Below are 17,011 nucleotides of genomic sequence, written 5' to 3'. Positions count from 1 at the left end.
TATCGTTTATGTGATTGGCATAATTTTATTGCAGAAGTTTTAAGAGAAACTATCCTTACTCCATGTCACTCTATCCTTTCTTGTTATACCTATATATTTTATTTTTTTACCTCGTCACATCTTGTACCTTATCTTGTCTTACTTTTGCCTTACCTACACCTCTTTTCTGTACCTTCTGGGGATCTGACAGCAGCTATTTTCGTTTCCTGGCGGCAATATAGAAGCTCTACGTTGAAACTTCAACCAGTTCGTTTTCTCTCTCTCTTTCTCTCTCTCTCTCTTTCATTCTTATTTCTTCGTTCTCTCCCTCTCTCTCTCTCTCTCTTATTTATCCCAGTTTCTCTTTAATCTCATTCTATTTTTTTTTCTATATTAGAAATGCAGTATGCACATTATGCACTCTACTTACAGCTGCATTTATATGACGTCATTTATCGCCTTATTTGTAAATGGATAAACATTTTATTTTATTTTATTTTATTTTATTTTATTCGATATTTTGTTCTTTTTATTTTCTTTTACATTAATTTTTTCTCGCGAGCTTTCTATTTTCATTTGTTTATTTTTATTATTAACAGTCCGGCTTTTTTGTATGAAATTTCCGTATTATGTGGATTTTTATGAAGTTCGATTGTCAGCCCAATATTCAACCCCTATTAGTTGTCTTTTATGACGAGCAAGGGATACTCTAAGTATATTCTATTCCCAACTCACAAGGGAAGAAATCAATAAGGATAAATAATAAATTATTTATATAGTAATGCGATTATTATTATTATTTATTTTTATGCCATATTATTCTTAAAATTTTGAATAATATTTGAATAATAATCATCTTTGTAATAAATCTCCGTAAATAATTTATATATATAATGTATTGTATATCATCTAATTATGACTAAAAATTATGAGAATAAATTTAATAAAAAGCAAAATATAATTTTTTACCTGTTCTTTCTTGCACAGTTTCATTTTTAAATTTGATTTCTCTTTAATGCCATCTATAATCTTACAAATTGAATGTGAATTGAAAACATGCTGTGTTTTGTTATCGAGTGTAATTTTATATAGGAACTTCTGGAATAAAATATTAATAATAGAAAATATTTTCTATTATGTGGTATCGTTTAAGAATTTTTATTTATATTTTTATATTATTTCAATTTGTTTCACTGTCTGAAGAAATAAGTGCTCGTATTAAGTTGCATGTTGATGGTTCTGGTTTTCATAGGTTAGAAATTAGAATATAGAAAAAATAAATATTTCTCTTCAGTCTTTTCCTTCATCTAATTCTTTTTACAGAAACTTAACATATCACATTAAACTAAGTAATTTTAGTACGAACAATTGTTATATATCATTGCATTTTGTACTTCCTTCAGCTCTTTACGTAAACATTAATGAGTTAGCAGATCTAAGAAGAGTCGATAAGGTAATTGATTATGTTTTTTATATTTTTTATCAAAATTTCTACGCAATTTATATATTATGTATTAAATTTTTAGATTAACATATGTTCTGTAGGAGAAAAAAATATAGAATTATTTATGGAGAATGCGAACTCTCAGAATATTACTTTTTGTAGCCTTATCAATAATGGCACATGTATCGCATCATTACCAATTCACCAACGATATCAATATCCTAAAGAGAATGGTGATTATGAAAATATTATTTTAAAAAAACCTATTTTACTTATAGGTTGCAAGCAAAGAATTAAAGAATATAGAGTCTCTAAAACAGATATATGTCCATTGTGTGCCAATATGACGATAAAATGGAGAGAGATACCATATGTTATTGTAAGATATCAATTAATTTGAAAATGACAAATTTTAAATCCTTTTATTAATTATAAATTTATTTTGTCTGTGTTAACAGGATGAGATAGATTACATATGGATAGTACCTATAGGAAATACATCCTTTTTGCCTTGCGTCACTTGCATTACATTATTAACAACAATTATAGGAACTGTTTTTTTAATGGGAACAATATGGAAGACTATGTCTAAAGAACATTTAAAGGAGAATTAATTTATTTTCATATTTTTGCAAGGCGGAAAATTATGAAAGAATATATATCTTTTAAGAAAGAAGCTTTAATAAATATTAAATATGTCTTAAATATATTTACAACTTACTTTTTTACATTAGAAATATTTTACAATAAAGTTATCTTATTGTATAAAATAATATGTTTGTCATGGGTTCTTTTGATCATTTGTTTTTTGTGTTTCAGAATTATCTTCCATTACTACTCCTATTTGATATATTGAAACTGGTTTTTGCTTTTTTATTGGATCATTCCACTTTTGTACTTTACCTTTACCAAATAAAATAAAAATAAGATTTCCTATTATGTAAAGACCAGCCGAGAGGAAAAATATATTTCTCCATTCAAGAATATTTGACTGTGAATCGAATGAAAAAGAATATTATAAATAAAATAGAATAAATAATATAGAATAAGTGATAAAGATAAATATATATTACTAACCGGATTTGGAACAATCACGCTAGATATTAAAGGAGCTAAAATAGCACAAATATTTGCAGCGGTATTGGTAAAGCCCATTAAGGCACCTGCAAAATTAGGACTGAGATCCATATGATTAACATTATGGCCGCAATATGCAGCAATATTTGAACCAACTGCAATAATTAAAATTGCAACGGCCACTTCAGGTTGTTCCTTGTTAACGTAACCTAAACAAATAAGTGCGATTGCTGGAATCCATTGTCCTATAGTATTACATATTTTTCTGGAAACCTCTAAGGTAATAATATTCTTTCTGATACAAAGATCAGAAAAATAACTGAATGGAAAGCTAAGAATCCATGCTGTCAAATATGGTAATGCTGACATTGTCCCATTCTGAAAAGAACCAAACAAATGTTCCTTATCCTTTTGGTATCACATTACAGTCGATGAATGATTCTACAAGCAAACCAATTGATATTCGTTAGCTGTATCGTAATTGATCTTGACCGACAGTAACCGCAAGTCTAAGAATTCGTTAATGGTGATAGTTACATTCGGTTAACGTAGCATCTATAAGATACTACTGGTATATATCGGCATTGAGTTATAATCGAATACTGTCACGCATATTAATTAAATTCGTTATTTGCGTTTTTTCAAGTGGTTAAGATATCACAATGATTCTAATTAATATTCTTCTCATATGATTGCGTATAAATAGATTATCATGGTCATACCCTGCTCGGTTAAACATTTATTTGGACAAATTGAATTTGGAATTTAATTTTTTAATTCGTTTCAATGTAATTCATGCAATTAAAAAATTGATTCGGGATTTAGTATTAATATTAGAATTTACCTGTTGTATATCATAACCAAGAGCAGAATTCATATAAGAAGGCATTTTAGTTAACAGCATCCAAAATCCCCAGTTTTGAACCGATTGTGTAACAAGAAGAGCCCAAACAGGTACAGACGTTAATATAGCGATCCAAGGAGTAGATAGTTTCTGTAAATAAAAAATAAATAATTATGTATAACGTTTCTTAACAAAACAAAATTATGAACGATTGATCGTTACCTCATCGGTATCGGTAACACCCAAACTAACTTCGATGAATTCCTTTTCATCCAACGGAATATTTGGGTGATCAGCAGGTGATTCTTTGATAAAAATCATAATGCAAATAGCAGCTATTAAGCTCATAGTACCCCAAAAGTAAAAGCAACTTGGCCAGCCAAGAACGGATGCAGAAAGGTATCCAGAACTTAGAAGAGAGATGACATTTCCAATCCAACCACCGGAATAAACAAATGCAGCTAAAATATAGTTATTAACGATAGTCCTATATTATTCGATTGTAATAAAGAAATAGGGGAAAAAATGAAATAACTTAACATCAAGACTGACCTAATCTACCTCTTTCTTCGCTCGGCGACCATTTAGATAAGAGCGTATGTAAGGTCGGCATGATTGTACCTTGGGCAAAACCTGCAAGAATTCTGGTAACACAAACAAATTCCCAACCACCATAATGGGCTGCAGGATGAACTAAAAGTGTTAGTAATCCGTTGATAGCAAGAGCACCAAACAAAACTTTCTGGGCTCCCCAACGTTGAGCAATGACATTACCGAGTATTTGAGTACATACATATCCCCAAAAAAATGAACTCAATATGGTGTCTTTGGTACTCTGATTCCAATGAAACTCCTAACCATTGAAAAAACGACAAATATATTGATTCTGATCACAGAGAATTTGAACATAAACTCACGAGAGAGAGAGAGAGAGAGAGAGAAAATTACGTACTTCGAATTGTGGATTAGCTTTGGTAGAATTGGTCATCGCCTCCAAGGTCACGGACATGGTAACCCTGACAGCATAACAGCACAAGAAACCGAAGGTCATGAATAGTACCTGTATGTGTCTACATCCGAAGAGGGCTGTAATCAGACAAATATTCGAACGTCATACTTTATACTCTATCGAATCATAGTACGATCTTAATCTTTGATACAAGAAATAGATTTTCTAATACTTGCATACCTACGCTAATAAGATGTTAGACAATATTGTTATGATCTCATCGATAGCACATGATGATAATAATGATGAATTTATTTCATGAATAATGTTTCTAACGTCATCAAAAAAATAAAAGAGAAAGTTGTTTAAGAAAATTTATTATATAATTAATGAGATATTATTCTATGTACATAGAGTATCTGAAAAATATTTATCATTATTTATTAGGGTATCGAATTTTTTAAATAAATTTCATATAATATTTTGCAAAACATATTTTTTAATAAAAAAAGAGTGAAATATATAATTTTGCGAATATAGCTTTTGAAGATTCTCGATAATGATTAATCATTTTATCTTCGAATTGTGCTGTCGAAAAATATAAAGAATGCGGATTACTCGTAATCGATTCTACGTGCTCTTTTAGAAATGTAGAGTATGTCCGATTTAAGTATATACACGTGGTTATTTTCTTGAGTAGTAAAAACAAAAAGATATTTCAAAGAAATGTTATATCGTGTCAAGAGAAAGACACGTCGTAATGATAATTGACTTTGCGATAATTTTCAAGAAACTATTTTTAATACCTGGAGAAATAATTACGTATATATATTTCTTTAACGTTACTATTTACATTTACATTTCTATTCTGAAATCACAATTAATAATAATAATGACGAATAATATCATTTTAATTAAGTAATCAATTATACAATATTTCAATAACAAAAAAGAAAATAATATCTAACATCAAAACGATTGAGTATAATTTTGATATGATTGAGAATATATGAACTATATAATAAATTATAATTTATAAGTTAGTTTTAATCGTAGTTAAGTTAGTTAATAGGTTCTTGTACTTTGTTTTCATTATGTCCGCGTATATATTACTATATCCTACTCTTTGCAGAGATTGCAATTTGTAAAATTTAAATATGTTTTTATCTTTAAATAAACAAATAAATAAATAAAATAGATGAAATAAAGAGAAAACCTCGATTAGTATTGGTAATTTTACTCTTATGTACTTCTGATATATATATATATATATATATATATATATATATATATTTGTTATATATTACTCGTGTAAATCGAGATCAAATTTTTATTTAATTAATAAAATTGATTCGTTTTTTAACTAATAAATTAGAATTCGCGATTAACAATTCATTGCACTGTGACATGAGTAACCGTTTATTTTAATTAAAGAAAAAAAATTTCTTGTTCATCTGATTAATGATATATTAACAATATATACAAACGTATTATGATAAATAATAGAAATGTATCTTATTGCATATAAAAAATCAAATTCTTGAGACTTACAAGATTTGTATACTTGACGTAACTAACATAAAACAACATATATATAGACTTGAGAGTAATGTAAACATTGACGATTGACAATTAAATATGATAATAATGATATGTGATACGAATTTCATTGATTATACATGAATTGCACAATTTCATAGATCAAACGAACGATCATCTTTCGATTGGACCGATTTAATCTTATTAAACAGATTTGATAAATAACATCTTATCAAAAGCTTAATCTTGTTACATCTTAAACGCGATTATACAAACACTTTGAGGTCATACTGATAGTGGAAATCTGTCAATCAATAAATGTATTAAATATTATGCTTCATGCATATTATATATATATATATATATATATATATATATATATATATATTTGCGTACATAATATTAAGCAAAAAATTTTTTCAAAAATTGATCTAGATCTAGGATCTAAAATTCCTAAAATTTTAACATCTATATAATATAATAATTAAATAAATACATATATATTATAATATAATATAATAAATTTATATATATATATATATATATATATATATATATATCGCAGAACACAGTTCATCTTTTAGAAGTTATTATTATAACAATATATTATAATATATCACAAAAAATTATTATTTTACTATTATTAATTATTACTTCCCTATTATTACATTATTATTATTTTATTACAATATTACATATATATATACATATATATTATAATTGTATATATAGGTATATTTTTATATTTTAAAATTACTGATTGACTTTTGTTTAAATAAAAAATTAATTATTAATATAGTTTTACATTTACTTTTTATATTTAATATAGTACCTTTAGGTTTGATGGGAGGTATTCTCATCATTTCGGAAACCGAAACCCTTTTATTACGTACGGACCCCATGTTCACGTTGATTTTGTCTGACACTCGTCTCTGGTAGTATGTTCCAAGTTAACAGAACAATAAATGACTACAATCTGTCGATTCGAGTACTGTCTCTTTATACTCGACCGTCGAAAACTCTCCCACTCCTTTACTTTTCCAATTCATAATATTACTGTTCTATTTTGCTTTAGCTAAAGGAGAAAACAAATATCAAAAATTGAATTAAAAAAAAATTAATAACAATTAACATTGAAATTGAATTAATATAACAAGAGAATTGTTATTTGTTATAATATTTAAAATTCTTTGAATGTTTTTATGTTTAAATCATTTCCAAAAAGATCATTAAATATAACATGTTAAACTATTTTATCAAATATTATTAATAATATATATTATTATTTTATACTTTTATACTAATATATGTAAAATACTAATATACATTCTATAACACTATGATATATAGCTATTATATGATTACATTATACAAATGATTAAAATGAATCTATATATATACTGAATTAATTTTGTTATACTAAACATATTTAAAGACATACTATCCATTATATATATATATACACACATATATTTTTATATAAAAATTCTGTGAACAGAATTTTTATACAAGATTTTATTTACACTGTTAAGAAATCGTTCTATGTAATTATTTTATCGTTGATTATCAACAATGAATATTTTTTCTGTCCTATAAAGATAATAAATATCTCAACAGATGTATTCTTTTTTCTTTCTTTCTTATTTTCTTTTATTTTCAAATCAGATATAATTGCGATATACCTGATACGCTTGCAAATGCGATAGATTAATAAATGCGTAATTAATAATTTTTGTATCAATAAAAATCGATTGTTAAAAACAAAAATTATATATAATATATTTTCTGCCTTATTTTTTAGGAGCAATAGTAATTATAATAACGTTAATAAAAGAAAATAAATTAAAAAAATTTGTAATTTTAATTTTGATTTTATGAACTTATTTATATTATTGTAAACTTATAAACATGTGACTCCGTGGCGCAACGGTAGCGCGTCTGACTCCAGATCAGAAGGTTGCGTGTTCAAATCACGTCGGGGTCAAAAGGCAGTTTTTTTTCTTTTCATAAATTATTATGAAAAAAAGGCCACCGTGAAATATCTATATCCTTATTAGTATTATTTCGTTCTTATATCTCGTGTAAAGTAATAATTATACATATATATAGTATATATATAAAAAGTATAAGAAATAACAAGTTTGTATGTATATCTATGTATATACATCTGTCTTCTTTTTTCTTTTTTGATTCGTTCCAAAATTTTTAAATTGAGAAGAAAATTAAAAAATGCTTCTTCTCTTACATATGCTAGATCTATCTATCTTAAAAATGATATACCCATTACATATTACAAAGCATTTATGATAACTCATATGATTGACAACGAAAAGCCTATGGAAATCAAAGCATTAAAGAAATATAATATTTCAATTATTTACGCATAGAATATTACCTTTATTTAAAATACTCTGCATTTATTTTTTTTTTTTTTATTATTGCATTTGCATACCGTGTGCATCACAGACTTGATTTTTGTACCAACAGACGCAGATCTATGAGACAAAGGCATATAATAAGGAACACTGAATATATGTCTTTTGATTTTGTTTTTTTAGTTGTTCGAATAAATAATTATTAACGATCGTTGAAAAAAAAGAACTGTTGTAAAATCGTTGCAATTGTTTCTATATGATGCATATGTAGCATATTCTATATATGCACACATATGCATATGCTATATATATACGTATATACACACATATATATATATATATACATATATACATATACATATACATACATGTATATAGACATTATTCTAAGCGATCAGTTCTTACGGAGTGATATAACTCCCGTCAATTATAAAAAAATAACAGATCCCTCTATTCTTCTAAGAAGTAATGCAGTAGCAGATCCAAATTTCAATTTCACGAAGAATGAAATATAAATGTAGTAACATACCGTACAATATGTTATCTTGAAAATAAAATATCCATGCATCTTAAACGACATAGAAGAGAGAAAGTGTATAAAATTTATACATATTAATATGAGAAATTAATAATTTGCTATTTTATTAGCTACTAACTTATAGAAAAGTTTTTCACACATATACAATTTTTTGCTATTTTACGGTAGTAATATAGTTCCGGATATATCTACAAAGAGGAAAATTATTTTTATATATATAAGGAACTGATAACGTTCAGGATAGAGTTGGCATATAATAAATAACAATTTCATTTCGTACATATACAAACAATTAATCTTCATCTGTGCCTTTCTGATATACTGCGCCAAATTTACTCATGTATTTGCGCACAAAATCTTTAGCTTTGTGTTTAACATTTTCATTACATTGTAATTCGTCCACACTTTTACAATGTTTCAGCTCTTTCGCAAGTACGAAATGCGTTAACTGAAAGGAGAAATTAATAAAGAAGTTAATTAAACAATGAATAAAGAAATGAAGGAAAATGCAACATTCTCCAAGATATTTTTACCTTTCTCGCAAGATGCTTGAAGTCTTCCGTATTGGTTATTCGACCTTGCTTACAATCATTTTTTCTGTACGGATTTAAGAAATGTACCATTACATTGGCCATATTTATTCTGAAGGTATCCTTAATCTTTCTTTCCGACATGCTACTAAAATCGGATGACGTTGCTTCTGGCTTGTTCAGCCAATGCTTCGAATGAACTTTCGATTTATTACTACGTCTATGCTTTCTGAGTTTATCAACGTGCATTTTAAGTCTTGCTCTTTCCTTCTGCCTTCGTAATTTTTCTTTTAATTCCTTATACGTTTTATGACCAATACGATCTTCCTCTCTTCTTGGCTGCAATTGAAATATAGCATTAGAGAAATATTATCCTCCTTGAGAAATTTCTTTAAAGGAAGCGAAAGAAAGAAGAAAAAAATATTTACGCTGATGATCCTTTCTTGTACCAAACCATCTCTTCGCTTTTTGGTTTCAGGAAATAGAGTAGAACCAGCAGGAGTATTATACAGATTAACTTTCTTTGCAGAATTCCGTTTTTCTGTAGTACCAGCGTCTAAATATACATCTTCTTCTTTCTTATCAATATTTTCATCATCAAGATCTTCTTCATCTTCGTTAGAGGATGTTGAATCGTCACTGGATTCTGAAGTAGACGATGAATCTGGTTGGACACCTATGTGGTCTGGTGGTGGTGGTAACCATTGCGATATTCTTTCTTTTATATGATAGTAGTACCTTCTGCCTCTAGCATCTATCGCACTCTTCCATTTAGGTGGCAAATCTATGGGCGGTACTTCTGACTGTGATTGTTGATTGGAAGTAGTATCGGTAGAAGCATTGACAGGAAATTGTTGAGAGTTTGTCGTTTTGTCAACGTAAAGAGATTGTGACTGAATGGAGATAGGTTGTGAAACACCATGGACAGATACCAAATTGCTTGCGATCGACAAGTGACCTTCTGGATACTGTTGATGGTGTGAAATTAAAGAATATGAAGTTGTCGTCTGATTGAAAGCAGGTGCTTGATTTAAGGAATACACTACGGGTGGTACACTGGAGGGAACGGCAGTTGTACCAGTTATACCAGTGGATATTTCAGAACTTATCGCTGATTGTAACGCATGAGGATTTTGCGATACTATAGTACTTGAAGTAGATAGAGATTGATTTCCTCCTACGCATGTAGAAGTACATTGCTGTGCGATATCTCCTCCTTCTGAATAAGAACATGAATAGTTAGTCAAAAGAAAAATGGAAACAAAAAGAAGCTCATACGACGAGTACAAGATAATGTTTCGCATTACGTCAACTTTCTTAGAAATTACCTTGGGCAGAGTAATGCTGCCATTGACCAAGTGTCGGATTATAAAATACCGGATAACCCGTTTGAGGATCTAACATAGCAGTAGAATGTGGATCTATACCCAAAGCTAAACATCTTGCTTCGTGTTCTTGCCAAGAATCCTGCTGCTGACGGCGTTGTCTCTCCTCCTCTTCTTTAGCTACTTTTAGAGCAAACAATTGTCTACGTTCGTATTTTGTCATCCTTGGTATAGGAACTAAACTACTTCTCTCTTCTCCTTTCTTATCTTTTGTTCTATTATGTTCAAATTCTGGAGATTCTCTTCCTCGTCTTCTATCCGTACGTTTATCTAACTCAGCTCTCCCGTACCTATCGGACCTATGTCTGAAGCAATTATTTGTTATTGAAAATAATAAGATCTAAATAATCATATTTTGATTAATTCAACACTTATATGATATAGTAGCAAAGAAAATATTTACTCCATTATATTCATTAGATATATATCATTTTTCCTTATCTATATATTCTCACAAGTTTCATACTAGATGAAGCATAAGAAGGATGACTCAAGTCGCATAGCTTTTTTTTTTCTTTTTTTTTTTTTTTTTTAAATATCGGGCCATTCGATACATTTACCTTTCATAGGATGTTCCAGCTTTTTCATCTTTTTCGAGCTCTTCTCTATACCCACGATCTAAAAGTAGAAAATGAATTAAATAATAAAGAAAATATATGATACAACATTTCTCCGGTTATACTTGTTTACAAAAAAAGAAAAAAAATGACCTGCTTCTCTTTCGTGTTCCTTCATCTGTTCAATTCTTTCCTTTTTGGGTATTCTGAAGACCTCTTTTAGATTAGACCATTCAGCTAATAACGTTGATGCTAATTCAGGGATGAGAGATTGATCTGTATTTTCAGATTTGATTTCATTCATTCCCGAATGTTCGACTTTAGCTTCGATTAAGCATGGAATGTTGCTCGAATTGTCCAAAATTTTCTTCGTACCAGCATCGTTATAACAACTGTTACCTTCCTCGGATGATCTCTTTACTTTGACTTGATCATCTTCCGGTGACTCTCCATTCGGTGATAAGTATAATCGATTTGCCCATTTTTCTACTACACCATAAATTTTACTATCCATTAACATTGTTTTGTTAGGTATTGGCAGTGTATTTAAAGTTTTTAGAATTTCCAGGCGAAATTGTTGCGCTTCTTCGGACTCGTCTTTAGCAATATCCATAACGTAGCTCCATATTAAACGAAGACCGTGATAATCTAAGAATAATCTTCTACATGGTTGCTCTCCGCTTTGTATTAAACGCAACAAGCATGTTCTATGTTTCAATTCTCTACTTCGAACCATCAAGCGACTCAAAGTTAAAGTATGAGCACGATTTTTCAAACCACCCAAACATAATTTGTCTATTTCTTCTTCCAACTGTAAAGAAAGTAAAAGAATGATGAATGCTTTGTACGTTTCATATTAGCTTAATAATAAAAATAATAACATACGTCTTCATCCTCCATATAATCCATTGATTTCTTCTCTTCCTTCTTCTTTCTAGCATCTTTCTCACGTTTCTCCTTTTTCTCGATCTTTTCTTTCTCTTCTTCAGGTGTGTCACCGATCCATCCACAACAATTGGGAGCTTCGCAGAAACACTTTTGTGCTTCCTTTCTGATATTTCATAATATTGCTTATTAAATATGGTCCCATTGTTAATAATTGTATATCTATTAATTACGTACCCATATCGTTGAAAATGGTAATTAAACGTAATTTCTTCTCCAGCAGATATGAACTTCTTTATAAAAAATCCTATTCTTAACTCACCATTTACCGTCCACTGCAACATATTGGTAATCGATAAGAAAATATTCTTAAAGGATTTCCTCGAGGAATATAAAATTTACCTTTTGTGTTTCGGCATTTGGATCGCAACTATGATTTATGAAGCGTGAAACATTTCCTTTCATAGTAGCATCTATTATTTGATCAGATTTTAAAGCCATGAAATAATAATGTCTGTTCTTATCTTTGGAATATTCTTTAGCTCTACGACGGAAATCTTTCGGGTCCACTACTTCTCCTACGTATTCCATTATAAATTCTCCTCTAAATAAAAAAAAAAAAAGGGAGAAAGTAAAATTATAACAATACAAAGTTTACAAGTTATATCAGCAAAAGATAAAATTTTTAATTATATCGATAAACACTAACACATCTAAATCAGTCACTGCACGTAATCCAAATCCTTTTTTTTCTGTTCGGAAAACTTCACACTTTGCATATTCACAATTTTGAAATCTTTTGTTAGTGCATCTATCACCGACTACACATCTAGATCCACTGTAATATACATCAAAATTTAACGATTATTTTTCTGATCTTTATAACATTTAATTAGATTTAAATTTATAAATACTTATTTACATACCATTCTATCATAAGGAGTCTATTGAGACAATCTTCACCACAACCGAGTTCACCTCTCTCTATTTCCTCTTCTGTGAGAAAACAGTCGCATACCATTCTTTTGGTCTCCTTGTTGGTATATCTAATATAAAAATGAGTAATATAAGTGATATCTTTCTTCTATAAAAACATATGAAAGTAATTAAAGAACCCACCTTTCAGTAAGATATAAATTCTCACGTAAATATTCAAATTGACTTAATCTTTCTTCCATTTCTTTATCCTTAGTATCGGCAATTACTATCGGACTTGTCTTTATTCCTACAATTTTAGGAACCTGTGTTGTCAACGAATTAATAGAAGAATTATTTTCTACATTTTCGTCTTTATCTTGTTTAATTTCTGGATAAGAATGTACATTCATGGATGCACATACAGCTATAGATCCACGTTCCAAAGAGCCAGATTCTCCTGGAGGAGCGCTATTAGATTTAGTTGTCACGTGTGTTATTAATTCAGGTGTAACAGTATTTGAAAATTCAAATCCTGTTCCCGAGATAGATGAACTAGATCCTCCCATTTCAAGTTCACTAGATCTCCGCCATCTAGACTTTACTTTAACTGGTTTCAATGAATCTGAATTGAAACCAGAAGTATTAAAAGTTGCTACAAGAGGAGCAAGAGAATCATGCGCAGTTTGCATTTTGTTAGCATTATTTTCCTTGTCACACTGTATTTCGGATTGCCCATCTATATTAATTTTTGATTCTAAAGAAGTAGTAGTCATGTGGGCAGTTATTTTATCTTTCTCCTGTGTTGAATTAGCTTTCAAAATGTCTGTACTTGATTTAGTTACCAAGCCACGCCCTCGAGATCTAATAATAAATAAATAATTATACATTTATACGTTGAATTAATAGATAAACCCAGATAAAATCAGAAGAATCTTAATAAGCAAAGATTGAAAGAATAACATGTTTACCTTTGTTTCATTAAACCTATAGTGCGAATTCTATTGCTTCTTCTCACGCCAGAACTATTTGATCCACTCTCAGAACCTGTAGTGTCCGTGCTACCACTACGGCTTCGAAATTCAACCTTTTTATCAAGATCATTGATACTATTTGGAGCACCTTTTGTATCAATATCTGGTATTTTATAATTATTTACTGATAACAATGTGTCATTACTGCTGTCACCACTACTAGTTAATTTCATGTCTTCGCTATCTATTTTGCTATCTGCTTCACTGTCTGCACATAAATCTTCAATATTTTGCAAATGATCAGAAGGCTTTTGATGAGATTTCTTTTTCTGTAAATTTCTACAATTTAATGGTAGTTCACTCGCACATGCTACACTTTCTGTAAAATTGTCTGATTTTAAGACACTTCGTTGTTGATTTTTCAAAACACATTCCACTGACTTCTGATAAACATATACTGTATCCGTATTAGACTCACAATTAGCTGAACGATGTAATTGTTCCATTTTATCTAATATTGATGAACTGCTTTCGTCATCTTCATTAACCAATGATACTTTTTGTACATTTATACATGTTTCTACAGGCGAATTAACACTTTCTACACTGCACAAATCATTAACTAATTTCTCTATTTCTTTAGAACACTGATTGTGTTGTACAGTATTCGACTTTTCTGATTTAAAACGATTACCTTCTTTTACGATCTCTCTCTGATGTTCTCTTAAATGTTGATTTTTATATTCTTGCTTAGATAGGTTAGACACATAATTATTGCTTCCTTTTCTGGCATCATTGCTCAAAAAATTAGATTTTTCTTTCTTAGAATGAACTTGATCTTTTCTTACGCACTGATGTTTAAATGATTCCGTTTTAATATTCTCAGCCATTTTGTTATTTTTATAAGTACTATTTGCACAATCTAATGAAATTACCTTTTTGTTAGTAGAATTATTATCTATATCATATGCTACTTTATTATGTTCATGTTTTGAATCTGACATTTTATAAGATACAACATTTGGTGTGGATTTTTCATCCATAGTCATACGTAAATTATTCATACCATTCTGAATAATTTGATACTCATTATTAGCTGTATCTTCTACTTTGGACTCTACTACCATCGACTGAGTACCATCTTCATTTTTGATAACGGTGTATTCTACAAAATTATCTCCCTCTAAGTTAGCCTTATTCATCAACAGCACTTGTTCAACCACCATGCTACTATCTTGTTCTAAAGCATTATAACTAGTTATTGTAGCATCACTTCCTACTTCCATTTCCTCACAAATTATTTCTTCTATTACCTCTTCTGGCCATACTTCTACTTCATTTGATGTAGATTCAAGTTTAGTTTCATTATTCTCAATTGCATTACCAACAACCATTTGACGTACATCCTCTGGACTAAGCTTCTCCGATTGATCTAACAAATTATCTAATCCATCTTGACTATCACTTTCTTCGTCATCTCTTTTGTATATACTACATACATTATCGGTTAATATATCATCACTATTGGACAAGTTTTTATGGCTATTATATTTTCTATGTACATTTTGATTCTTCTTTGAATCCATTTGATTCTCAATTTCTTCTACGCTTCTTGATTCCTCCCCAGCATTTGAAGTGGATGTCTTCAAGATCTTTCCATTTATCTTTCTCTCTTCTAATTGCTTTTTAGCTATCTGTCTGCTAGATTTTCTAATAGGTGTATACTTAGATGATGATTTTACAGATGTTTTAACTTCATGTTTCCGCTTTCGTGCCATATTGATCCCATAAATGTTTATTTATCTGTAATAAAAATAATAGCTTGAAGAGAAAAGTTCAAATTCTAGTAAACGAGTTTCTAAGAGTAATTTGTTCCGTAGAAAATTATATTGTGAAATATTTTCTTAAGAACCAAAAATAATTGATACTTTATTCTTACATATAACATTTGTAATGGTAAATTATGGTATATATGCTAACAAATGTGAAATTACTCGATGCCTTTATTATTGTCGACGTTCAACTTCCTACATCTTTCATGCAAGATCTAACACTTAATGGATAACCTAAATGTAAATCTAAATGCAAGCTTGCAATTACCATATGGAATACGATATTAAATACGAACATATATAATAATTTAAATAATATAATAAATTATGAGTTATTCAAATTTTGTCTATTATAAATGAATATTTGAAAATTGTTAAATTTTATTAATATTATCATAATTATAAAGTAACTTTTACGTCTTAGAGAAATATTTTTCCATAGAATACGCTTATTTTAGGTATAACCAAAGAAACCCGATAACTGGTGACGTGTATTAACAATAATTTTCTAATTGAACATTTGAAATAAAGCAAATTAATATGTCCATTTTCCTAATAAAAATATTCATATTATTTTGTTCGTTATATATCCCTAACGAAGATTAACTAGAGAGTGTTATACTCACTGGACAATTAAAAAATTATATCTCCCGATTTATTACCAACAGTTGTCATTTTGAGAACATCACTTAGAGAAATCTATCACTTCGTCTGCTTCATAATTCGTCCATATTTTTGACTAAAGCGAACGAATAAATAAGCATTTAAAAAAGAATCTTGCAAATACTATGTTCTAGCAATTAAAATATTTCATTCGAATGTTTTTCTTTAAAACAGTTTAATGTCAATCCAATGATGCACAAATTCACACCCCGTAAATTGCTGCAGTTGTTGAGTTTTCACTTGAAGTTAACCGTGTTGCACATGCAAATAAAACTTAGATAAAAGCACTATGAATAACATCGAATAATAATTCACAAATCTAACCATAGATTTTAATTTATATGGAAAAATATTAATAAGGTCATCCTCAAAATTGCAAGGAACGCGTGATACTTGAATAAGTGTATACGTTGTTGCCACAAGCATCGTTTGTTTCTTCCAATGCTGCCAATATAAAAAAGAAAACATACAGATGCGATCATTTTCGAAAGACAAGGAGAGGGAAAGAGTTTATAGGTTCTTTAG

General features: G+C 29.1%; 3 protein-coding genes and 1 non-coding gene across 7 annotated transcripts; 2 read left to right on the top strand and 2 right to left on the bottom strand.

Annotated features, from left to right (window-relative positions):
- Positions 1 to 1,005: 1,005 nt before the first annotated feature.
- LOC122636648 lies at positions 1,006 to 2,352 on the top strand. Of its 2 annotated transcripts, XM_043828115.1 has the most exons (5): positions 1,006 to 1,231; positions 1,303 to 1,432; positions 1,506 to 1,802; positions 1,882 to 2,059; positions 2,243 to 2,352. In XM_043828115.1, the coding sequence occupies exons 1-4, from the start codon at positions 1,116 to 1,118 to the stop codon at positions 2,035 to 2,037; spliced, it is 699 nt and encodes a 232-aa protein (XP_043684050.1). In that variant the 5' UTR covers positions 1,006 to 1,115; the 3' UTR covers positions 2,038 to 2,059; positions 2,243 to 2,352. The 2 variants fall into 2 exon arrangements, with proteins under 2 accessions (XP_043684050.1, XP_043684049.1); XM_043828114.1 differs by having other exon boundaries at positions 1,882 to 2,352.
- On the bottom strand, positions 1,849 to 6,877 carry LOC122636642 (putative inorganic phosphate cotransporter). Its single transcript, XM_043828102.1, has 7 exons — positions 6,665 to 6,877; positions 4,297 to 4,430; positions 3,897 to 4,197; positions 3,567 to 3,805; positions 3,345 to 3,494; positions 2,501 to 2,878; positions 1,849 to 2,414 (listed from the first exon to the last, which is right to left on the bottom strand). The coding sequence occupies exons 1-7, from the start codon at positions 6,732 to 6,734 to the stop codon at positions 2,205 to 2,207; spliced, it is 1,482 nt and encodes a 493-aa protein (XP_043684037.1). The 5' UTR covers positions 6,735 to 6,877; the 3' UTR covers positions 1,849 to 2,204.
- Positions 6,878 to 7,744: 867 nt separating this feature from the next.
- Trnaw-cca lies at positions 7,745 to 7,816 on the top strand. The gene has a single exon. It is a non-coding gene; the product is annotated as a tRNA-Trp (tRNA).
- A 1,009-nt stretch (positions 7,817 to 8,825) lies between these two features.
- Positions 8,826 to 17,004, bottom strand: LOC122636636 (probable histone-lysine N-methyltransferase CG1716). Of its 3 annotated transcripts, XM_043828089.1 has the most exons (15): positions 16,450 to 17,004; positions 13,989 to 15,794; positions 13,222 to 13,881; positions 13,029 to 13,148; positions 12,812 to 12,940; positions 12,505 to 12,706; positions 12,340 to 12,437; positions 12,103 to 12,268; positions 11,371 to 12,028; positions 11,221 to 11,278; positions 10,604 to 10,965; positions 9,704 to 10,494; positions 9,279 to 9,614; positions 9,026 to 9,193; positions 8,826 to 8,933 (listed from the first exon to the last, which is right to left on the bottom strand). In XM_043828089.1, the coding sequence occupies exons 2-14, from the start codon at positions 15,767 to 15,769 to the stop codon at positions 9,038 to 9,040; spliced, it is 5,517 nt and encodes a 1,838-aa protein (XP_043684024.1). In that variant the 5' UTR covers positions 15,770 to 15,794; positions 16,450 to 17,004; the 3' UTR covers positions 8,826 to 8,933; positions 9,026 to 9,037. The 3 variants fall into 3 exon arrangements, with proteins under 3 accessions (XP_043684024.1, XP_043684022.1, XP_043684023.1); XM_043828087.1 differs by having other exon boundaries at positions 8,826 to 9,193; XM_043828088.1 differs by lacking the exon at positions 16,450 to 17,004 and adding an exon at positions 15,931 to 16,118 and having other exon boundaries at positions 8,826 to 9,193.
- Positions 17,005 to 17,011: the final 7 nt, after the last annotated feature.

The sequence above is a fragment of the Vespula pensylvanica genome, chromosome 23 (genome assembly GCF_014466175.1).
Source record: "Vespula pensylvanica isolate Volc-1 chromosome 23, ASM1446617v1, whole genome shotgun sequence".
Taxonomy (NCBI): Eukaryota; Metazoa; Arthropoda; class Insecta; order Hymenoptera; family Vespidae; genus Vespula; species Vespula pensylvanica.
Note: the sequence above shows the minus strand (reverse complement) of the source record. Positions and strands in the feature narration are given on the sequence as shown.

Excerpts from the sequence above, each read along its gene's own strand:
- LOC122636648 (XM_043828115.1), top strand. The coding sequence starts at position 1,116 with ATGTGGTATCGTTTAAGAATTTTTATTTATATTTTTATATTATTTCAA. Across the intron at positions 1,232-1,302 it reads GATGGTTCTGGTTTTCATAG|AAACTTAACATATCACATTA; the intron begins GTTAGAAATTAG and ends TTCTTTTTACAG. Across the intron at positions 1,433-1,505 it reads ATCTAAGAAGAGTCGATAAG|ATTAACATATGTTCTGTAGG; the intron begins GTAATTGATTAT and ends TTAAATTTTTAG.
- LOC122636636 (XM_043828087.1), bottom strand. The coding sequence starts at position 15,769 with ATGGCACGAAAGCGGAAACATGAAGTTAAAACATCTGTAAAATCATCA. Across the intron at positions 13,149-13,221 it reads AATTTATATCTTACTGAAAG|ATATACCAACAAGGAGACCA; the intron begins GTGGGTTCTTTA and ends TTTTTATATTAG. Across the intron at positions 12,269-12,339 it reads TACCATTTTCAACGATATGG|AAAGGAAGCACAAAAGTGTT; the intron begins GTACGTAATTAA and ends ATGAAATATCAG.
- LOC122636642 (XM_043828102.1), bottom strand. The coding sequence starts at position 6,734 with ATGGGGTCCGTACGTAATAAAAGGGTTTCGGTTTCCGAAATGATGAGA. Across the intron at positions 3,495-3,566 it reads GTGTTACCGATACCGATGAG|AAACTATCTACTCCTTGGAT; the intron begins GTAACGATCAAT and ends TTTTATTTACAG. Across the intron at positions 2,415-2,500 it reads GCGTGATTGTTCCAAATCCG|TCAAATATTCTTGAATGGAG; the intron begins GTTAGTAATATA and ends TTCGATTCACAG.